The sequence below is a fragment of the Sciurus vulgaris genome, assembly GCF_902686455.1.
Source record: "Sciurus vulgaris genome assembly, chromosome: X".
NCBI classification, from domain to species: Eukaryota; Metazoa; Chordata; class Mammalia; order Rodentia; family Sciuridae; genus Sciurus; species Sciurus vulgaris.
Window position 1 is genome coordinate 96569690 of NC_136471.1, and position 23811 is coordinate 96593500.

At 41.1% G+C, this 23811-nt stretch overlaps 1 protein-coding gene across 2 annotated transcripts; it reads right to left on the reverse strand.

Moving 5' to 3' along the window:
• Window positions 1-198: 198 nt before the first annotated feature.
• RGN (regucalcin) lies at window positions 199-18532 on the reverse strand. Of its 2 annotated transcripts, none has more exons than XM_079123548.1 (7): window positions 18078-18532; window positions 15383-15560; window positions 12754-12936; window positions 4217-4432; window positions 2096-2227; window positions 1609-1763; window positions 199-693 (listed from the first exon to the last, which is right to left on the reverse strand). In XM_079123548.1, exons 2-7 carry the CDS (start codon window positions 15543-15545, stop codon window positions 643-645), a joined length of 900 nt encoding a protein of 299 aa, XP_078979674.1. In that variant the 5' UTR covers window positions 15546-15560; window positions 18078-18532; the 3' UTR covers window positions 199-642. The 2 variants fall into 2 exon arrangements, with proteins under 2 accessions (XP_078979674.1, XP_078979673.1); XM_079123547.1 differs by lacking the exon at window positions 18078-18532 and adding an exon at window positions 16745-16862.
• Window positions 18533-23811: the final 5279 nt, after the last annotated feature.

Below are 23811 nucleotides of genomic sequence, written 5' to 3' on the forward strand. Positions count from 1 at the left end.
ATCCAGTAGGTGGCAGTTGGAACCAGAGTGTTAGAGTCATATTCTCCAGTAGTACTTTAGTTTGTAAAATAACATATGGGAAGAGTCATAACAAGCAAAAAACAATAATACATAAAACCAAACCAAAAAGAGTAAAAATAAGGTAGATTAGCTTCATGGTATATTTTATGAGATTATGATGAAGACAAAAAGGAACATAATTGTAATAAATCATTACCAAGTTTGTTTATTAGTTTTTGAATCTTTAGATAGGGAATGCAGAAAAAAGAACAGATACAGTTCCATTCCAACCACCCTGAGAAATTAGGGTCTAGTTGATAGTTGAAGAACTCATTGCATTCTTATAGGACTTTTTACTGAAAACCTTAAAGTGTGTTATCAAAACCACTTGATATCCCCTGTTAAAAATGCTATGCGTCTTTAAAATGGCAAATTAATGGGGCAGGGTTATAGCTTAGTGAAAGAGCATGTGCTTAGGATGCATGAGGCCCTGAGTTCAATCACTAGCACCCACAAAACTGTAAATTAAAACTTAACCCTGTTAATATCAATGCTTCATTTTTCTAACTAGATTGAAGTTTCAGCCCCAGAATCCTCTGGTTGTCTTCAAAGCCTCATTCAGCATGAAGGAAAATCTGTCACTCAGCCAGCATAGGGATAGGGAGCAATTCCTTTGACCCCCAGGCCAGTTATCTGTTGAAAAAGGAAAAGAGACAAAGTCTGAAAAAAGTTAAAGTTAATTCACAAGTATTCTTCAAAAGCATTGTTTTGATTTCATACGTGTGAGTATTTTACACCAGAGATTCAGAGATTGAACCAGAGGATTAAACCACATCCTCAGCCTATTTATTTATTTATTTATTTAGAGACAGGGTCACGATAAGTTGCTCAGAGTCTTGCTAAGTTGCTGAGGCTGGCTTTGAACTTGTGATCCTCCTGCCTCAGCTTCCCAAGTCACTGGGATTACTCGAAAGTGCCACTAAGCCTGGCCAACCTATTTTTAGCCATTTGCTATTCTTGTTTTATTTCCTATCATAGAAAAGAATTACTTGATTAGGTACTTAGGGTACTTAGGGTCCAACTCAAATATCTATATGGATTATAATCCAAGTAGCAACCACTCACAAGAAACTTGGATAGAAAAAGTAAATTTATTTCTATCATGTTCCCACCTGTTAAGAAAGTGGTTCCTACATTTCTACATTTCTTTTCAGCTCAAAAAAAGTCTGCAATTTTTGTTAATATTTGTTCTGTTGCAAAAATAAATTACCAAAAACCTGAAAATATTCTTATGACATCAAAACAATCAAGTGATCTTATAAACATGTTTCAGATACCAGTTTTCCAAGTTCATTCTATCATTTGATGGATTTTAATAAATACTACTAAAGCACAAAAATATTTTAAAATACTGTACAAAGTAGGTTAAATATATTATCCTGAACTTCAGGTAAGAGCCTAGAAAATCTAAATAAAATACTTTTAGGTTTAGCATGCTAAGTTTAACGCACTAACTAGAATTATGTTTTGGAGGTATGCAAAAGCACCACTCAGTTAAACAGAGAATTATCTACTTCACCCCCAAAATAAAAGAAACAGTTTTATTACCTTGAAAATTCCACCAGCTTCAGGTTGCCTCAAAAGACTCTCTGAGTCCATTCCATCCCGGGCACAGGTGACATACATTTCAGAGTAATCCTTTCCTCCAAAGCAGCATGAAGTTGTTTTGTCAACAGGCAACTTAACTGTTTGGAGTCTTTTCCCTAGATTACCAAATAGTTTATTTGAAGTTTAGTTCTAGAAATTTCCAACCTGTCCAGTATTTCTGAACCCTCTGTAGAGTTTTAAGAAGACCATGGAGGTCAGAACACATCAGTGTATTTAATTTGCCTCCCTCAATGATTTATTTTGAGCAAAGAGACTTACCTCTGTAGGAAAAGAAGTTCTGACCATACATTTTGGGTTATATCTTTGGTCTTTTCTAAAATCATCCAAATGAGACTACTGAATGTATCTCTAACTTTACTAGTAATGAGGTCCCTAGCATCTGGTGTTTTCTACACTTGGCAGGGAGTGCACTTTGCTGTGGGCCTACCTGTCTCAGGATCTAAACGAATCACTCTTCCTCCATTGTAGCAGGCCACCCAAAGCTTCCCCTCAGCGTCAATACACATTCCATCTGGAATTTGCTCATCTTTCTCCAGCTTGTAAACACTTCTGCGGTTGGCTGTGGTTAAAAAACAAAACCAAAAAACACAAGAAAGCAACAGGGCACTCAATACAGAGAATCACACAATGAACTCTCAAGCTGATTATAAATACTGATCACTTCAGCTTATCCAGTGTCTGGCATGCGAACAAAGGATTATTACCACATGATTTGGGGTGAATTCACTCCCTTTTGTTTTGGTACAGACATATCTGTCTAAGCTTTCACAGGAAGAGAGAAAAAGGAAAGGATTATTTTATTTGTGTGGTTTTGGGGATGAAATTCAGGGCCTCACACATGCTAGGCAAGTATTCTACCTCTGAATTTGCCCCCAATCCAAGTGAACTTCTTTTTTTTTTTGGTGGTGGTGGTGCTGGGGATTGAACCCAGGACCTTGTGCATGTGAGGCACGCACTCTACCAACTACTGAGTTATATTCCCAGCCCATCCCCAGTCCTTTTTACCTTTTATTTTGAGACAGAGTCTCACTGGATTGCTGAGGCTGGCCTCGAAATTGTGATCCTCGTGCTTCAGCCTCCTGAGTTATTGGGATTACAGGTGTGTGCCACTGTGCCTAGCTCCAAGTAAACTTCTTAACAAAATATCAATAGGTAGTTCCCTTTGAGACTGACCTGAGCTGAGGCCCTGCAGGCCCATCTCAGATACTCTTCAGTCTGGTTACACCTTTGCTGTTTTAGTTACAAAAATGCCTACTTTAATTATGTCCAAAATCTATAAGGCAACTTAATGGTGAACAATTTGTGCCCCCAAACTAGGAAGATCTTTTTTTGCCTGACCAATTGCTCCAAAATCAAAACTAAATATTAAAGAGCTTTCTTCTGAAAGGAGGGGCATTCTGAAGTCCATTGACTGGTTAAAGGGGGAATCATGGTATACAAAAAAACACATCAAAAATTACAGGAGGGGTTTGGGGCTGTAGCTCAGTGGTAGAGCACTTGCCTAGCATGTGTGAGGCATTGGGTTTGATTCTCAGCACAACAAAAAAATAAAATAAATAAAATAAAGGTCCATCAACAACTAAAAAAAAATTACAGGAGGGCTAGGTGCAGTGATGCGTGCCTGTAATTCCAGTAACTCAGGAGACTGAGGCAGGAGGATCACAAGTCTGAGGCCAGCCTCAGCAACTTAGAAAAACCCCGTCTCAAAATAAAAAAATAAAAAGGGCTGAGGATGTAGCTCAGTGGTAGAGTGCTCCTGTGTCCAATCCCCGGCACCAAAGGAAAAAAAATCAGGTCAGTACAGTAATCAGATTGAAATATAATGGAAAAATGTTAAAACCATGTGTAGGGAAAAATGGATAAAAACAGTCATAAAAAGGAACACTACATATTTCAAAGCAAAAATATCTGTACTGGAATATTTTACCTCTGATTAAATCTGCATGGAGAGCCTTGTGATTTTCTTCAAGTCATTTTTATGATTGGTTTTGCTCCTTTAGTCTGGCACCTTTCATCAAACAGTTCAAGGACTCCCTTCTAAATTCTTCTAAATAATTCCTTCCTTCCCAGTTTCCAAGTATGGCTCATTTACAGTACATTGATGGAATTGAAACAACCTGTAACCCACTTTTCCATTTTCAAAGTTGTTAATTTGCCTCTGAGTACTAGCCTATGATTATGTAAAGTATAAATAAAGACTAGCAACCAAACTCTAATTTTCTGTTCTTTTAACCCATACTGTTGTAGATTATTGTTCTTTAGGTACTTCTGTTAGAACAGGATCCATTTTCCAGTGAATATTTTCAGATGATGGTGTAAAGAAAGAGGATTAAGGCCAACTATGGCTACATTCTCATTGTGTTGAGGGCCATGGTTTGGCAGTTCAGTCAAGTCTGGGTAGTTATTATTATATGGGAATAATAACATTGGGAAGTTCTGCATTTGACAAGTAAGGACCTCTTTACATGGGTTGAGGGAGAGGTGCCTTACTAATCACAAACATGAAAACAACCAGCAGTATTGAGAAAAATAATGATAAAGTACATACAGATCTGTCCTGTCTGCAGGTTGTAGTCAAAGGCATCCACAGAGTAGGATAGGCTGTCAATGTAATAGAAGATTTTGTGGTCCAGGGACCAATCCAACCCATTGGAGATGTCCACTTGGTCAAAGTACTTCTTCACATGGTGGTCAGGAAAGAGGGAGTACAGGGACCCTTGGTGTCGCTCAAGAACTGCTGGGGCTGTTTCCTCGGCCATGGTGCCTACAAAAACCAAAAAGCACTGAGCTTGGTGCTACAGCATCTCATCCCACAAATGACACCTTTCTTTCTCATCAGAGATCCTTTCCAGTGTTTAAATTAAGGAAACTGCCAGGCACAGTAGCACACACCGGTAATCCCAGAGACTCAGGAGGCTGAGGCAGGAGGATTGCAAATTAGTGAGACCCTGTCTCAAAATTAAAAAATAAAATAAAAAGGGCTGGGGATGTGCCTCAGTGGTAAATTGCCCCTGGGTTCAATCCCTGGTACCAAATAAATAAACTTAAAAGAATAAACCAGGGATGTACAATAGTACATCTCAATTTAGGATACACACATACACACATCATATATACATATGTATATATGCATATACATTTACTTTTTTGTGGTACCAGGGATTGAACTCAAGGGCACTTAACCACTGAGCTACATCCCCAGTCCTTTATTTTTTGAGACAGGGTCTCACTAAGTTGCTTAGGGCCTCACTAAGATGCTGAGGCTGACTTGAACTTAAGATCCTCTTGCCTTAGCCTCCTGAGTCACTGGAATTACAGGCATGGGACACCATGCCCAGCTATTTTTATTTTTTGAAACAGGATCTAAGTTGTTGAGGGTCTCCCTAAATTGCTGAGCTGGTCTTGAACTTGCAATTTGCTTGCCTTAGTCTCCTGAGTGACTGGGATTACAGGCAAGCACCACTGCACCCAGTTTAGGCCTTACACTTTTAAAAATGACAAATACCTTGCTTATAATGCAAATTAAAACTATGCTGAGGGTCTGGGGTTGTGGCTCAGTGGTAGAGCACTGGCCTAGCATGTGTGAGGCACTGGGTTCAATCCTTGGCACCACATAAAAATAAATAAAAATAGGGGCTGGGGCTGTAGCTCAGTGGCAGAGCACTTTCCTAATATGTGTGAGACACTGGGTTTTATCCTCAGCACCACATAAAAATAAACAAATAAAATAGGGGTATTCTGTCCATCTACAACTACAAAACTATGAAAAAAAGGTATTTAAAAAAATTATGCTGAGATGTTCTGATTCCTAATAAGGTGGGGTAAACATGTATCAACTTCATTTTCTCTTACCAAGAACAACTCTAAAACCTGGACAAAATGCATGATACAGCTATTTATTTATTTGCTTGTTTGTTTATTTTTGTAATGCTAGGGATGGGACCTGAGGCCTTGTGCATGCTAGGCAAGTGCTTTACCACTGAGCTATATCACCAGCCCTTATATTTTTTATTTTAAGACATGGTCTCACTAAGTTGCTTAGGGCCTTTCTAAGTTGCTGAAGCTGGCCTGGAAATTGTTTTTCTCCTACCCCAGCCTCCAGAGTCTGGGATTACAGGGATATACCATCATGCCTGGCCAAGAAAAGGAAATTCTTGAAGCTCAGAGGGCCTGGAGGAAGCACCTGGGTTATTTTCCATTCCATTTTCTCCTATTCCTCACGCATCAGTCTCCATTCAGTTCTGCAGTAGGGGTAACAACAGCAGAGTGGCCAGCAATAGGAAACTATGGAAATTAAAACTCTGAAACTTTGAAGGAAGGGGACATTCCTTTCCATTTGGTGATGCTGCATGCCAAGTACTTTTGCTTTTATTCTTTTTTAAACCCTTTGCTTTTTAAAAAAAAATTATTTATTTACATATATATATTTAGTTGTTGATGGACCTTTAATTCATTAATTAATTTCTATTTTTTTTAGAAAAAAAATTTGGGATTGTATTTAGAGCTAGGGTATCACTGAGTTGCTTAGTGCCTTGCTGTTGCTGAGGCTGGCTTTGAACTCATGATCCTCCTGCCTCAGCCTCCCAAGCTTCTGGGATTATAGGCATGTGCCACCATGTCTGGATAGTATTCATTTATTTATATGCAGTGTTAAGAATCAAACCCAGTGCCTTGCACATGCTAGGCAAGCGCTCTACCACTGAGCCAAAACCCCAGCCCTGAACCCTTTGCTTTTATATTCTCTTCTTTACTGTCTTTTGGCTGCTTGGCCCCAGAGCCAGCATAATCATAGAAATGGGTGGTTTCTGGCTAGCAGAATGAAAAGGAGAACTCCAGGAAACTGGAAAGTACTGAGAGATAATGAAGAGGCAGTTGCTCAGGAATGCAACCCCCAAAAGCTGTTTAGGAACTCCTAGGCTGACCCCCAATTTGTACATATATGGATTGGATTCTAATCAGTATGTTAATAAAGATTTGGGGCCCAGTATGGTATAATTCCAGCTATTCAGGAGGCTGAAGCAAGAGGATCACAAGTTCAAGGCCAGCCTGGGCAACTTAGCAAGACTCTGCTTCAAATTAAAACAAAGAAGAGGGACTTGGGATGTAGCACAGAGGTGGAACCCTCTTGGGTTCAATTCTTAGAACCACCATCAAGAAAAACAACAAAAAAGATTTTGGGAGTGAAGCTAATGGACAGAATGCCGTCTATCCCATACTGATCAGTGAGAGACACATATATGGGACAGATCCTCATAGCACCTAATAGAAAGCAGGTGGGAAATTGTGGTCTTACCCTAAACATAAATATTGCCTGCTAAGACAATTATAAGAACATGTTCCATAGGGTTTAAACAGGACTCAGTGTCTTCACATATTCAAAATGTCTAGGATACAACAGAAAATGACTTGGTGCTATAGTTTGGGTTTTGGATGTCCTTAGAGGTCCATGTGTTACAGGCTTGGTCCCCAGGGTGGGGCTACTGGGAGGTGCTGAGCACCTTCAGGAGGTGGGGCCTTATGGGAAGTCCTTAGGTAACTGGGGGGTGCCCTTGAAGGGGACTGTGGGACCCTGGCTGCTGTAGTCACTCTTTGCTTCCTGATTCAGGAGGTGAGCAGTTTGCTGTGTTATGCATTTCTACTATGATGTGCTGCCTCACCAAAGGCTGAAAATAAGGGGACCATTTGATTATGGCCTTGGACCTCCAAAACTGTGTGCCCAAATAAAAATTTTCTCTTTATAAGTTAATTCCCTCAGGTATTTTGTAATAGTGATAGAAAGCTAATACACTTGGCAACAAAAAGAAGCATGGAAATAAACTCACACAGGAACCTGTAATCAACATATGCTAAAAATTATATGGCAGATGTTGGAATTATTTCACAAAGACTACCGCAGCTCAAAGACTCAAATAATTACAAACAATCTTCAAACGAAACTCAAAATAGAAAATATCAGCAAGGAAGTAAAAGATATAAAGACTAACCAATGAAATTTTTAGAAATGATTTTTTTTTTGAGACTGATTTTTTTCTATGTTGTCCAGACTGGCCTCAAACTCCTGGGCTCAAGTGATCTTCCAGCTTTAGACTCCCAAGTAGCTAGGACTACAGGTATGCATCCCCACATCCAGCTTCGAACTGAAAACTTTAGAACTCACTGGATTGACTCAATAGCGGAATAGTGATGACAGAAAAGTGTGTACCTGATGACAGACAAATAGAAATGATACAATTTGGGACTAGGAGGATAGCTCAGTGGTAGAGAGTATGCTTAGTATGTGCAAGACCCTAGGTTCAATCCCCAGCTCCCCATCCCCTGCAGATATTATATAATTTGCACCAGAGAGGAAGAGAAAAATGATTGGAAGAAAAAGGATTAGCGCCTCAGGGATCCATAATGGGACAACTAAAAGGCTAATGCATCACTCCTCCAAGCTTGGTGAAAAGCTTAAAACTATAGATTCGAGCAAGCCAGGCGTGGTGGTGCAGGTCTGTAATCCTGGCAGTTTGGGCGACTGAGATAGGAGGATTGCAAGTTCAAAGCTAACCTCAGCAACTCAGTGAGACCCTAAGCAACTCAGTGAGACTCTGTCTCTGAATAAAAAATAAAAAAGGTCTGGGGGATGTGGCTCAGTGGTTAAGCACTCCTGGTTCAATCCCCAGTACAAAAAAAAAGGTGAGCAAGGGCTTGAGTTGTAGCTCGGTGGTAGAGCGCTTGCCTCGCATGTGTGAGGCACTGGGTTCGATTCACAGCACCACATAAAAATAAATAAATAAAATAAAAGTATTTAAAAAAGCAGGATTAAATGCAAATAAATGCAAGCCTAGACACATAATCAAATTGCTGAAAATTAAAATCAAATTTGTAAGCGACAAAAGAAAAATGTCATATTACGCATAGGGAAACTGATTTCAGGGACAAAGGAGGGAATTAAATATTAAAAATGGCCAATTTACTAAGAATATATAGTAATCTTAAAGATGTGTGTGCTTAACAATAGAGCTTCAAAATACACAAAGTAAAAGTCAGAAGTGAAAGGAGAAATAGAAAAAACCCTGAATTATAGTTGGGGACTATCAATATCCTTCTCTCAGTAATTGATACAAGTAGATAGAAAATTAGTAAAGATACAGAAGAACTGAATACCCTCAACCAACTGAATCTAAATGATATTTGTAAAACATTCTACCCAACAACAACAGAAGACACATTCTTCTCAAATATATATGGAATAGTTCATTCATTGAGGTCGTTATTCAATATTCTGAACTTGAGTGTGATCTCAGGGAACAGATCAGAATGTGACTATAATGAAGAAACTGGAAAGCTCATCTACTATATCATATACCATCTGAAAGAAAAGCCAGTTAGAAAAGGAAAATGGATTACAAATGGGAAACCTGAATAGTAAGCAAGACCAGGTAGTTCCTTCAACCCTGGGAAGAAGGATGATCACAGAGCAGTTTCTTGCTATAGGGCATTTGGATTTGTTTAATAAATATTCATCTACACGATCTGCCTCATAGGAAGAGATGCCTGGAACATGACTGTGAAAGGGTTTCTTGGAAAGGGTTTTTCCTTATTGAGATAGAATAACCTGGTATGTGCTCCACCATGTAGTAATGAGCACAGACATGTCAGACCTTGGGTGTGGTGATACTTCCAGGCTATGACCACTTGGAGGCTCCTTCTAGACTGTCAGATGTCCCTTTTCTGGGCCTGAGACATTTCTAAGCACCAGATGATCTTTCTCTTGAAAAATGTCCCCAGGTGCTTCTGGCAGGTACAGACCACCAATAGGTACACCCATGATGACACAATTTTAAGGAAACTTCTGATGACCCAGAGACTCCAGATTAGGAACTCAGGCTTCAGGATGGGCATGGTGGCTTAGGAGACTGAGGCAGAATTACTGCATTTGAGAGTAGCCTCAGCAACTTATTGAGGCCTTAAGCAACTTGGACAGACCCTGTCTCAAAATAAAAAAAATTTAGAAGGGTTGGGGATGTAGCTCAGGGATCAAGTGAACCCCCCTGTGTTCAATCCCCAGTATTGCAAACAGCAAAACTCAGGCCTTGGAAGACATCTTTATTTTTGTCTCACAAAGCACCACAGAACTGTAAACTTCTTGCCATAAGGGAGAGAGAGAAAAATCGATTTCATCAGGAAGTGTCCAAACATAATTCTTTATCTTTAAGCAATTACTGGCAGAAAGACTCTGAGTGGCTTTTCATCTTTAATCTTTCAACCTGCCCTGCATAATATCTATGGTCATATAAAGTTCAGGAAAATGGGGAACATTTTACAGCCAGCAGCTCAGATCTCACCTGCCTTCCATGGTGACAGTGAATGGAGCCTGGATTGTCAACAACCACGAGGGGACAGTGTGGGGAGGTGGAAATATCAGGGATGAAGGTCAACTTTGACTAACTTATAAAGTTATTAATGATGTAAGGTATATGCGTGAAGTGCATTATCTAATTTGAAACTGTTAAAAAATTTTCAAAGCTGTATAGAAGCTTTCTGCAGACATCATAGTCAAGATTGGTTCAAGCGAGAATTAACAATGAATATAAAACTTAAAGAAATTTGGGTGAGTACCAGAATATTTGCTTGGATTTAAAGTATCTCTCCATGTTGTAACCAGTCTCAATAAACCTATCTCCTTTTTTGTTCAGTGCTAGGGATTGAACCCAGGGGTGCTCTATCACTGAGCTACAGGCCCAGACCTTTCTATTTCTTATTCTGAAGCAGGGTCTTGCTAAGTTCTCCAGGTTGGCCTCAAATTTGTAATCTTTCTGCCTCAGCCTCCCAAGTAGCTGGGATTTGGCTTCAAGTTAGCCCTGAATGATCCCTGCCTCTCAGTATTAACACCCTTGTGTAGTCCCCTCCATCCATCATTGTCTCTATGACCAATATCAGACAGCAGAGGTGATGGTACATCACTTCTGAGATTGGTTATAAGACTGTAGCTTCCATCTTGCATGTTTTTCTCCACCTCCCCTTATCACTAGCTCTGGGGGAAGTCTGTCTTAAGCAGTCCTATGGTAATGCCCATGTACTAAGGAACTGAAGGTTCCCTCTTGCTCACCCCTATGTAAGTGAACCTGGAAGTAAATCCTCCAGATCTCTTCAGAGAACCCATCCCCAGCTGACGGCTTGACCTCAAGTTCATGAGACAGAGTGAAATAGAACCATCCAGCTAAGCCACACCCACTTCCTGACCTTCAGAAAATATGTGTGATAATACATATTTGTTATTTTAAGCCACCAAGTTCCAGGGTGATTTGTTACAAGGTGATACATAACTAGCAAATCCCACAAATTGCTTATAAATTGCAGTAAAGCTGGGCAAGGGTGTGATGGCCCACACCTGTAATCCCAGCAGCTCGGGAGGGAGGTTGAGGCAGAAGGATTGTGAGTTCAAAGTCAGCCTCAGCAACTTAGAGAGGCCCTAAGCAACTCAGCAAGACCCTGTATCTAAATAAAATACAAAAAAGGGTTGGGAAGATGGCTCAGTGGTATGTGTCCTTGGGTACAATCCCTGGGACCAAAAAAAAAAAAAAAATATCTGCAGTAAAAAAGCAGTTATTATTGTCAGGTGCAGTGATATGTAACTGTAATCCCAGCTACTTGGGAGGCTGAGGCAGGAGGATCACAAGTTCAAGGCCAGCCTGGACAACATAGTGAGACCCTGTCTCTGAATAAATAAATAAAGGTCATGGCAGAACACACCTGGGTTCAACCCCTACTGCCATTCACACAAACCCACAAAACAAAACAATACAAAAAAAACACACTTTACTCTGCAATAGAGAAATCTGACAGGATCTTAATCTGGTGACCAAAATTAACATCACCAGTGAGGGGCAGAGGGACATCATGTGCCTCCACATGGGATACTCTAAGCAAGACAGAACATCACTTACACAGTATTCCAGCCAAGAATGAATAACATTAAGCTAATCACAAGGAAACATCAGATTACTACAAAAAGAAGAATGTTCTATTTAAAAAAGTGTGGGGGGAGTTAGGTGGGACTGTATCCTTTAAAAACGGTAATGTCATAAAAACAAAGAAAGCCCATGGAAATGTTCCAGATTGGAGGATGAAAAGACAAGGCAAGTATGTGCACTGTACTATCCCAAATTGGATCCTTTATTTGAGGGAGAAAAATTCTTTTTTGTGGCACTGGGGATTGAACCCAGGGCCTTGGTATGATTAGGTAAGCCCTCCACCACTGAGCTACACTCAGAGCCCAAAAAATTCTATAAAGGTTATTTGGTCAGTTGACATAACTGGAATATAGACAGTACATTAGATAAAGTTATTGAATCAATTTTAAACTTCTTCAAGTTGATAACTATACTGTGGTCATGTAAGAATATGTTGTTTTTCTTGGGAAACTCACACTGAAGTAGCTTAGGGGTAAAGGTTCATGATTTATATGCAACCTATTCTCAAATGATTCTGGAGATACTTAAGTTTAGACAGAGAGAGCAAATGTAAAAGCAAGCAGAACACTTAAGTTTAGACAGAGAGAGCAAATGTCAAAGCAAGCAGAACAAAGTGTTAACGACAGGTGACTTCAGGCAAGAGGTATATAGTTGTTTGTTTTAGTATTCTTATATTTTTTCTTGTAAATTTCTTTTTGTGTGTGGTACTGGGGATTGAAACCAGGGTCTCACACATGCTAGGCAAGTGTCCTACTATTAAGCTATGTCTTGGCCCTTTTTATTTTTATTTTGAGACAGGATCTCACTAAGTTGCCCAGACTGACCTTGAACTTTCCATTCAGGTGCCTCAGCCTCCTGAGTATCTGGGATTATAGCATGCACCATGGTACCAGCTCTGTAAATTTGAAATTATCTCCAATTTATAGAGACTGGGGATGTAGCTCAGTGGTAGCATGCTTGTCTAGCATGTCTGAGGTCCTAGGTTCCATCCCCTGTACCACAAAAATAAAACAAACAAAAAACCCAAGACCCACTTGAATAACACTGTGACCACTATGGCAGTGAGCACTTTCCAAGTCATAGTGTTTCCTCCCAAGCTCAGCAAGCAGATGCTAAAAGGAAATCATACCAGCAAAGTATCTCCCCGCGGGATCCACCTTCCCATCATTGAATCGATTATTTTTCTTGTCTTTATCCACTGTAGCCAGCACAACGACTGATTGATCTTCCCAGTTCAAGGTACAGAACTTTGTTCCAACTGTGGCAACATAACCTCCTGACTGGCGAAGGGCCACTGAGCTGACTGGGGCATCTGTAGAGGCAAAAGCAATAGTTAGAAGACAACAAACAGTCCAGTGGCTAAGCAGCACACTGAGGCCATCATGTTACCTGACATCTCTTAAGGAAGGAGTCCAGCGATTTTGGTAATGGGAGGGTTCTCTTCCTCCTGTTGAATAGCAAAGGCTACATAACCCAATATATTTTTTGAGCATGAACTCTATACACTGCTTTGCGCAGCAAAGTTAGGAAGGTGAATATGGTCCAACTCTTTTGAAAGCTCCCAGGCTCATGGGAGAAGCAGAGAAGTCAAACCACAGGAACCAAGGTCGGGCATGTGGCTCAGTGATAGAGTGCTTGCCTTGCATGCATGAGGCCCTGGGTTTAATATCCATCACCCCCCAAAAAATCACTGCAGCCTCAATATACTTGGGCAGGTACTACTCTCAAGTCTAGAGGAGGGATCCCTAATTTGGGGGCCACCAAGAGAGTCCACACAGAGTGAGTGATGCTCAATTTTCCTGACTGCCAGGAAATTTGGAGACTCACACTTCAGTTCTAGCAACTAGGTTTTGTGACATCTCTATTCTTCAAGACAACACTTGGCTTTTTTTTTTTTTTTTTCAGTGCTGGGATGGAACTCAGGACTGAGCATGCTAGGTAAGTGCTTTACCACTGAGTTTATCCCCAGATATTTTTCTAACTAAAAACTGCTTTTCAAATCTTGTTTTGGAAATAAGCATGATAAAAATAACCAAAATGTAGATGCAGTGAAAATACAATGACATCTCTTCATTTTTTAAGTAGAGAGATTAGTTACTGTGGAGAGAAGTCATAGGAAATAAATTTATCAGAATTTATTTTGAAAACATTTCCTAAATACCTAATCAGTTGGTGTAGAGTACGGGGCTATCTTAGCTCAAAACCCTCCTCAGAGGTCAAGTCAAGTCATTGAGAGTACCGGGGAATGTGCAGGACACTATTAGGAGGGAGGGTCAGACTCTCCTCAAGGATCTCATTCTGTGGTCTAAGACCAAGGTACTGCCAATACCATAAGCCCCTATCATGGTTTGGGGTGGGATACTTTGCAGATTAGGGGTAGGCATGTGTGCATACTAGAAAAGAGAATAAGGGCCAGGCACGGTGGCGCACATCTGTAATCCCAGTGTCTCAGGAGGGTGAGGTAGGAAGATCACAAGTTCAAAGCCAGTCTCTGCAACTTAACAAGGCACTAAGCAACTCAGCGAGACTGTCTCTAAATGAAATATAAAAAAGGGTTGAGGATGTTGCTCAGTGATTAAGCTCCCCTGGGTTCAATCCCTGGTACCAAAAAAAGAAAAGAAGAGAACTAAGAAAGACAATGCCCCCCAGGTCACAGTCACTTTGTCCTCAGCATATTCCTTAGGTGAATTAAAAGACTTTCTAGGCTGGGGTGCAGCTCAGTGGCAGAGCGCATACTTAGCATGTGCAAGGGGTCCATCCCCATCACCCCCCCAAAAAATAGTTTGAGTTTTCCAATTGGATTCATGGGTAGACATCAGGAATTCCAAAGGTTACAGGAATTCCTCATATCTTTTCTCACGAACACAATAATGAAAACAAGAAACTTCTTTCTCTTCTGATAATTATACCAGCTCATTGCCTTGGGCCATAGAAAGCAATAAACTCCTCTGGAAACCACAGGGCCCTGAATAGAATCACATTAAAATGCACATAGAGGCTGGGGCTGTGGCTCAGTGGTAATGTGCCCACCTAGCACGTGTGAGGCACTGGGTTCGATCCTCAGCACCACATAAAAATAAATAAAATAAAGGCATTGTGTCCATCTACAACTAAAAAAAATATTAAAAAAAAGAAATGCACATGAAATTCCATCAGGAATTCTACATTTGTGTGGTGAACAAAGTTAGTACTGGTTGATGCTTTTGAAGTTCAAAAAGTCTTATTTTTACACTCACAGAAGGGATATGTCTTTTATTTATTTATTTATTTATTTATTTATTTATTTATTTATTTATTATTTTGAAAAGGTAGGTGGCCTCTGCTGTGTCACTAATTAAGCCTCCCGATTTTCAGGGCTATTGTCTAAAGATGTTAAGGGAAGATGGATACTGTAGTTCCTCCACAGCAAAACAAAACTGTAGCCTGAGGGTGCAGCTCAGGGGTAGAGCACTTGTCTAGCATGCACTAGGCCCTGGGTTCCCTCCCCAACACTGCAGAAACAAAAACCAACCAAACAAAACTTAGAATATGCCCCTCATTGTAAGAGGATGAGGGAAGCATTCATGATCCATAATTTACTCCTGGGTAAAAGTGGGAGGACACAGAATTCTGACAGAGAATTCGAAAATCCAAAAGGTTTTAAAGCACATTAGCTATGCTTTAACAAGAAGGTTCCAGGGGAATGACTAACAAGGAGACCATTCATCCCCTGGGCAGACGGCTGACTGCAGAGATATGAGGCCAAACTTCATTCTTACCCACAGTCACTCGCTGCACTTGCTTGGTGAGAGAATTCCAACGGCAAACCTTTTTTGCGGGAATGTCTACAAAGAGCAGAGAGTTGGATGATTCTTCCCATACTGGAGACTCACCACACCGACAATTCTCCGGCAAAACGCACTCAATCTTAATGGAAGACATTGTCCTGGGAGAGACCTATTGAAGGTAACAGAGATCAAATGAAATGTAATTGTATGGATCCAATTTGGCATCACACCGGTTTTAAGACCCTGGTAAAAATCCCAATACAGACTACACACATAGCTTGTTTTATGGCATTTTGCAGATATTGCATTTTTTACAAATTGAAAGTTTTGTGACAACCTTGTGTGGAGCGAACCATTTTTCTAATAGTTCAGATGATACTGAATATTTTTCAGCAATAAAATACTTTAAGTGATGCACATTTTAAGCATAATGCTATTTCACACTTAAATAGAATACTGGTATAATTTTGGTACCAGGGATTGAACCCAGGAGTACTTAACCACTGAGCCACATCCCCAGCCCTTTATTATTATTTTTAAAAAATTTTAATTTAATTTTAACTTTTTAATTTTTGGGGGGGGGTAATAGGGTTTGAACTCAAGGGCACTCAACCACTGAGCCACATCCCTAGTCCTATTTTGTATTTTATTTAGAGTTGCTTAGCACCTCTCTTTTGCTGAGGCTGGCTTCAAACTCGAAATCCTCCTGTCTCAGCCTCCTGAGCTGCTGGGATTACAGGCATGTGCCACCATGCCTGGCTTGATATTTTTTTTTTTAAATTTTTGAGACAGGGTCTTATGAAGTTGCTTAGGCCCTTGATAAGTTGCTGAGGCTGGCTTTGAACTCCCAATCCTCCTGCCTCAGCCTCTTGAACTGTTGGGATTTCAGGCATGTGCCACTGCACCAGGCCCATAAACATAACTGAATAAAATTGGATGGTTTACTTTATTGGGAAATTTACTTTATTGTAGTGTTCTGGAAGTGAACCTGAAATCTCTCTGAGATATGCCTGTTTTTTTTTTTTTTCATTACTGAGGGTTGAACCTGGGACTTGCACATGCTAGGAAGCACTCCACCACTGAATTATACCCCCAGTCCTTTTAAAGTTTTGAGAAAGGGTCTCGCTAAGCTGCCCAGGCTGGCCTCAAACTTATGATCCTTCTGCCTCAGCCTCCCAAGTAGCTGGGATTACAGGGGTAGGCCACTGCACCTGCTGCCTGTTTCATTAGAACTGGAAAGATAAGGCATACTTTCCCAAAGTCAGAACAAGATAGGCAGTGTGACATAAGGAGACATGTAGGAGGAAGAAAGAGGTGATAGGAGACAACATGAGACAGCTTCAGTCAACTTACCAGTGGGGTTTTCTTTCTTATAAAGAAGGAAAAAAGTGACACTCCAGTATCCACACTAGTGACACTCAGAGAGCAGAACTGGCTGTTTGGACAGTGCAAGGTCACCCTTTATGCCAGCACCCTGGTCCCCAAGGTAGGTCAGGGGGCGGGCAGTTCCCTCATTGGTGGATGACCTGGATGTCTGCAGGTCACCTTCTCTTGCTTGTCCTCCCCCACCCATCTGTCGGTGCTATTGATCCCCCTTGGAGGCCAGGACCTTCTTGACTTATATTTTTAGACATATGTTCACCAATGATAATACACTGAATTAGAACTAATATCCAGGGCTGGGTGTAGATCAGTGGTAGAGCACTTGCCTAGCATGTGCTAGACCTTGGGGTTCAATTTCCAGCATAACCACCCCCCAAAATAGCCCCTAACATCCATTTTCAAAATCAGGCAATGGTGAGCTGGGGTTGTGGCCTAGCATGTGTGAGACACGGGGTTTGATCCTTAGCACCACATGAAAATAAATAAATAAAATAAAGGTATCATGTCCATCTACAACTAAAATATATTTAAAAGAAGAAAAAAATCAGGCATTGGAAGGAGTGGTGAAAAGGACATTGGCAAGATACAAGTGGTGGAGGAACCCACAGCCACTTGGCTATGACTTGCTTCCTAGGAAGGCATGGTGCCAGTTTGGCAAGAAGTCTTGAACGCAGGCAAGGAACATTCTATGCTGGGATTATAGGTCAGAAATGGTGACCAGTGAACTGGGAGAAGAAAAAGAAAAGATCAGATAAGATCCCATGTGACAGGCAACTTTCAAGATCTTCCTTTCCTCTTTCCCCAACTCTGCCTTGAGTAAGCAGGTTTCCAGTGCTGATAAAAACTGCCCGGCACCTTCATGCTTCTGTCATATATCTGCTTTGAGCTAAGAGGTCCTCCACATGGGTGGGCAAATGAACAGGAGAGGAGAAAAACATAAAAGGAAAATAATCTTTGGTTTAATGTTTCCTTCAACAAACTTTTTTTTTTTTTTGAAACTCACAGCTCAAAACTGACTCAGATACTGCATGCCAGCCTCCTAGCATCTGGAATGTTCATTGGCTGTTAAAAATTGGCTCAGACTCCAAAGGCCTTTCATGCTATCATTCTTAGATAAGACCCAAGATCAGAGAAGCGTCTTTTGCAATAGTGACTCTTAACCCCAGGCTCTTTCTCTGTCGCTCTGTCCTGCAAGCTGGGGGCTGCCAAATGTCCCATTCCTTTCCCACCCCGCCCCTTCCTGGCCGCCTAAGGGTGGCTGAGCGGGGAGAGAGGGGACGAATGACAGGGGCCCGCGCTTTACCTGGGGTACTTGTGCGACAGGCGGGTCCTTCGCATAATCTGGTAGCCCCGCTGAAGCCTTGGGTGACGATCACAGTGCCGGCGATAGCGAGGCACTGGAAAACTGCAGGCTGAGCCTGCCTTGTCCCTGGTGCGGAGCTCTGCGGCGGGTGCCAGGGCCTGCCTGGCGGTGCGGGAAGCGGATCCCAGGGTGCGCAGGCGGGCAGTTGGTCTCCTTCCGGCTGCCCCTGGCTGGGAAACTGGGTCGAGTGGGTCTCGCTCCGCCATCGCCTGGGCCTTTCCTCTCCAGGGAGGGGGTGGGGAAGCAGGCCCAACCCCGGGCACTCACCAGCCGGGGTGACTTCTCACCGCGGCTAGGAGGTCAGGTAGAGGACCGCGGGGAGGGGAAGCCCCAAGTGGGCCACTACGGTTGGGCAGGTGGATGACCGCACGCCTGGAGACAGGTGGGGTCGGCGACCCCGCTCGCCGGCCCTTCCCTTTCCTCTCCTGCGGCTGGAAGAATTCTGCAAAGCCACCCGCGGCAGAAGTGGGGGTGGGGTGGGTAGAGACTTAGGGCGCAAGGAACCTAAGCTTTGGACTTTGGTCAGATGTCTAAAGTTCATCTCTTAAGCAAACAACAACAAAAAAAAAGGTTATTAAAATGCCTAACAAATAGGGTTCTGGTTAAACACAAACAGGTTAAAAAGGAAAGAACAAAGTGGTTAAACAAATCCTCCCTCTTCCCTGGTCAGGAAGACCCTGAAAGCTGGAGGTCAACTCTTGCAAAACTTCTCTTTGGTGGGGAAGAGAAGCGGCTTTATTTGATTTGATTTTAAAATTACATTAAATAAATGATCCTAGACAGCACTCAGATTCATATTTCCCATCCCTGATCCTGCCACCTGATCATCCATACTTTCTGGTGTGGATGTTTAAAAGATTTTAAAATTCTCTTTTTCCGTCGGGATGGAACCAGGGCCTCACTTGTGCTAGACAAGCATTTTACCATTGAGAGCACTGAGCTATAGCCCCAGCCTCTAAGAGATTTTTTAAAAAGTAAAACTAAGGGAGAGCAGCAGACAGAAAGGTACCGGTTTCCAGGGACTGGAGAAGGAATTATCTGTCCAGGTGAAGTGAGGGAACCTTCTGGGGCGATGAGAATGTCTGTATACAGACAGAGGCTTGAGTTGCACAGGTGTGTGTACTGTCAAAACCTTTCTGTGGTAAATTTGAGATTTGTACATTTTATTGTATGTATTGAATCCAAGATCTGCATTACCCCATTATTTATGTCTCTCAATCTAGGGTTCCGTTTCCCTGCCATTTGGACTATACTAAAATCCCTTAGAACCCGAAAGCACCATCAATTTGGCATTCTAACTTTTCATTCACTAAGAAGGAAGGGTTAGAAATTAACAGCTAAAAGAACAAGAAAGTTCCATACAATAGAGCAATCTCAGCTAAAATCTTGTTGTTTTTTGCAGTGCTGTGGATGGGAAAAGACTTAAAATTTCTACTTTGGCACTAGGGAACCTCTAGGATTTACTGTTAATGCTTCCCCCCTTTCTCTTTTTCCAGAGCTGGGGATTGAACCCAGGGCCTCATCCATACTACACAATCACATTACCACTGAGCCACATGCCCCGCCTTGCTATACTTTCTAGGAAGTTTCTTCCTATTCATGACTTCCTCTACCACTTCAGTGCTAATGACTATCCAATACTATCTCATATCTCAGCCTAGCTGTCTCCTGAAGTTTTCTTCATAAGACAGTTTTAAACTGCAAATTGAATTTATTTAATAATAAATAGCGATTCAGGTTATCTATTTCTTCTTGAATGTGTTTGGTAATATGTGTCTTTGAAGGTATTGACCATTTTGTCTTTGCCATTGACTTTATTGGCACAAGGCTGTTTATAATATTCCCATTATCCTTTTAATACCAATCTATAGCAGTGTCATCTTTCTTATTTCCTTTTTTCTCTTTATGGTATGGGGCTTGAACACAAGGATGCTTTACCACTGAGCCATATCCTCAGCCTTTTTGTTTCATTTAAGGCAGGGTCTTACTAAGTTGCCCAGGCTGGCCTCAAACTTGTGAGCCTCCTCCTTCAGCTTTCCAAGTTGCTAGGATTACAGGCATGTGCCACTGCACCCAGTTTTCTCTCTCATTTCCAACTAATAGTTTGCTTTTCTTTTTAAAAATCAGTCTCATTAGAGGCATATTAATTTTATTTAATTTTTAATTTTATTTAAAACAACTTTCAATTTCAATGATTTTCTCTATACTTTTTACTCTTTTTGTGGTATTGGGGAGGAAACTAAGGTCCTCACACATGATAGGCAAGCTCTCTACCACTGAGCTATATTCCCAGTCCTTTCCGAAAATTGTTTTTATTTTGAGCTGAACATGGAGGTTCATGCCTATAAGCCCAGAGACTCAGGAGGTTGAGAGGCAGGAGGATGGCAAATTTGAGGCTAGCCTGGACAATTTAGTGAGATCCTGTCTCAAAAAATAAAATAATCTGGGTGTGGTGCAGCATGCTTGTAATCCCAGTGACTCGGGAGGCTGAGGCAGGAGGATCACAAGTTTGAGACCAGCCTCAGCAATTTAGTGAGGCCCTAAGCAATTTAGTGAGACCCTGTCTCAAAATAAAGAGGGCTGGGGGTGTGGCTCAGTGGCTAAGTGTTCCTGGGTTCAATCCCTGGTACCAAAAATAAATAAGTAAAATAAAATGAAAGGGATGGGGATGTACCTCAGTGGTAGAGTACCCCTGAGTTTAATCTGCAGTACTGCAAAAAAATTTTTTTTGAGACAGTGTCTCCAATTTGCAATCTTCCTGCCTCAGTCTCCTATGTAGCTGGAATTATAGGCGTGTGTCACTGTCCTGGGTTCTCTTTTCTATTTTCCATTTCACTGACTCAGTTCTGACCTTTATAATTTTCTTTCTTCCACTTTGAATTTCATTTGATCTTCTTTTTTGAATTTCTTAAGGTGGGAGGTGAAGCCATTTATTTGAGACCCTTCCTTTCTAATGTGAGCAGAATTCCCACTTTTTTTTCATTCTGTTCAAAGCATTTTCTTGTAATTTCCTTTTTGAGTACTTCTTTGACTCCTGGTGTTGATAAGTGTGTTGTTTAGTTTCCAGTAATTGGATTTCCCAGAGATGTTTCTATTACTGATTTCTGATTTTATTCCATTGTGGTCAATGAACACTGTTTGACTTGAATCTTTAAAAAAAAACTTTTTGGGTGGAGTGCAGTGTGCACACCTGTAATCCCAGAGGCTCAGGAGGCTAATGCAGGAGGATTGTGAATTCAAGGCCAGCCTCAGCAACTTAGTGAGATCCTGTCTCAAAAGAAAAATAAAAAGGTCTTGGGATGTGACTCAGTGGATAAGTGCCCCTGGGTTCAATCCTTGGTACGAAAAAACAAAACAAAACAAAACAAAAAATCTTTTTGGCTTAAAACAATGAAAATTTAATTTCTCACAATTCCGGATGACAGAAGTCCAAGGTCATTGACATTGGACAAATATCACAGTGTTGGCAGAGTCATTCTCACTCCATAAAATCTAGAAGAAAATCATTCCTTGCGTCTTCTAGCTTCTAATGATTGCTAATATTCCTTGGTTTGTGCTATGCGTGTGTCTGTTGTGCTGGGGATTGAACCCAGGGATGCTTTATCATTGAGATATATCTCCAGTCTTTGAGACAGGATCTCACTAAATTGCCCAGGCTAGTCTTGGCCTTGTGATCCTCCTACCTCAACCTTTAGAGTAGCCGTGATTACAGGTATGCACCATCATGTCTGGCTGGCATCTTTTAAATTTATTAAGACTTGTTTAGTGTCCCAGAAATTGTTCTGTTTTGTGAACTGGGGATCAAACCCAGGGCCTTGTGCATGCTAGGCAAGTGCTCTACCACTGAACTATCCCCTCCAACTCTGATTTATCTTGATAAATGTTCCCTGTGCATTTGAAAAGGATGTGTATTTTGCAGTTGTTGGGTGGCATGCTAAATGTCAATTGAAAATTTATTCAAATTTTCTATACCCTGATTTTCTGTATACTTGTTTTATTAAACATAGACCATAACTCTGAATTTGTTAATTTCTCCTTGTATTTCTATCAGCTATTAGTTAATGTATTTTAAAGTTATGTTATTAGGCATATAAACATATGAATTTTCTCTTGTATGATATTAAGATAGCCATTCCAACTTTCTTTTAGTTAGTGTTAGCATGGCATATCTTTTTTTTTTTTTTCAGTGTTGAGGATTGAACCCAGGACCTTGTGCTTGTGAGGCAAACACTCTACCACTCTACCAACTGAGCTACATCCCCAGCCCTGGTATATCTTTTTATCTCCTCTTAGTTTTAACCTATTTCTGTCTTTATGTTTAAAGTAGACTTCTTGCAGGCAGCATAGAGTTGTGTTCTTTAATTTCCAACACCTGTTCAGGTATCTGGGTTATCCAAGAAATCCTTAACTCTCCAGGCCATTCACTTTCTTCTGGGAGGCTGTAATAATTAGAGCATTCCTCCTAACAGGTCATATTTGCTTTCTATCATCACCCTGGAGGAGATAATAGACAGGAAGTAGTTCTACTTCTGCAGGACAGTTTTTCAGACAACAGGTACATACAAACCTATGGCAACTCCTCAGGCTGTATCAGATTTGGTCACAGTGGGCCAAGCACACCCATGAAGGATTACCCAAGGCTACCTGAGAAGTACCAATGTCGACATTGGAGGTGACGGCAGGCAGAAAAGAGAAAACTAATTTTTTTCTTTTGTTACTGGGGATTGAACCCAGAGGTACTCTACCACTGAGCCACATCCTTAGCCCTTTTTATTTTGAGATAGGTTCTCGCTAAATTGCTTAGGGCCTTGATAAATTGCTGAGGCTGGCCTTGAACTTGCAATCCTTCTGCCTCAGCCTCCTGAATGGCTGGGATTATAGGCATGCACCACCACATCCAACAAAAATTAATTTCTATAGGGGAGGATTTTATTGATTGAAAAAAATACGTGTTTTCCACTTCATGAAAGTGTTTCAAGTAAGAGTGTAAGTAAAGGACTAATTTAAGATACTGCAGCCAGGATAGACTAATTAGGAATGAGGAACATTCCCCTAAAAGGGTAAGAAGCACTTGCTATATGCCTAGCGTATTGGTTTCCTACTTATGCTGTAACAAATTACCACAAATTTAATTTAATGGCTTAAAACAACATAAATCTATTCTCTTATAGTTCTGGAAGTCAGAAGTCTAAAACCATGGTATAGGCAGGGCTGAGTTTTTTTTTTTTTTTTTTTTTTTGGTAACTTCTAGGGAGAATGTTTCTTTGCTTTCTTAGTTTCTAGAGGTTGCCTGAGTTCCTTGGCTTATGGGTTTTCTTTACATCACTCCAACCCCTTGTTTCCATCACTGCATCTCCTATTTATTAACTTGGATCCTCCTGCCTCCCTCATATAAGTACCCTTGTGATTATATTGGTTGGGACCACCTAATAATTCAGGATAAACTCCTTATCTGAAGGCCCTTATTTTTCATTACATCTGCCAAGTACCTATAACCATGCAAAATAACATATTCACAGGTTTCAGGGATCGGGATGCGGACATCTTTGGGCCTACCATAGGCAGTTACAATGTCGACTAGCTATGGAGAAGGCAAATCTCCCGGGTCCTAGATCTAATGTGAGCTCTTCCATGCTCAGATTTCTGTGAATTATCCTGCATCTTTGGATGTGAA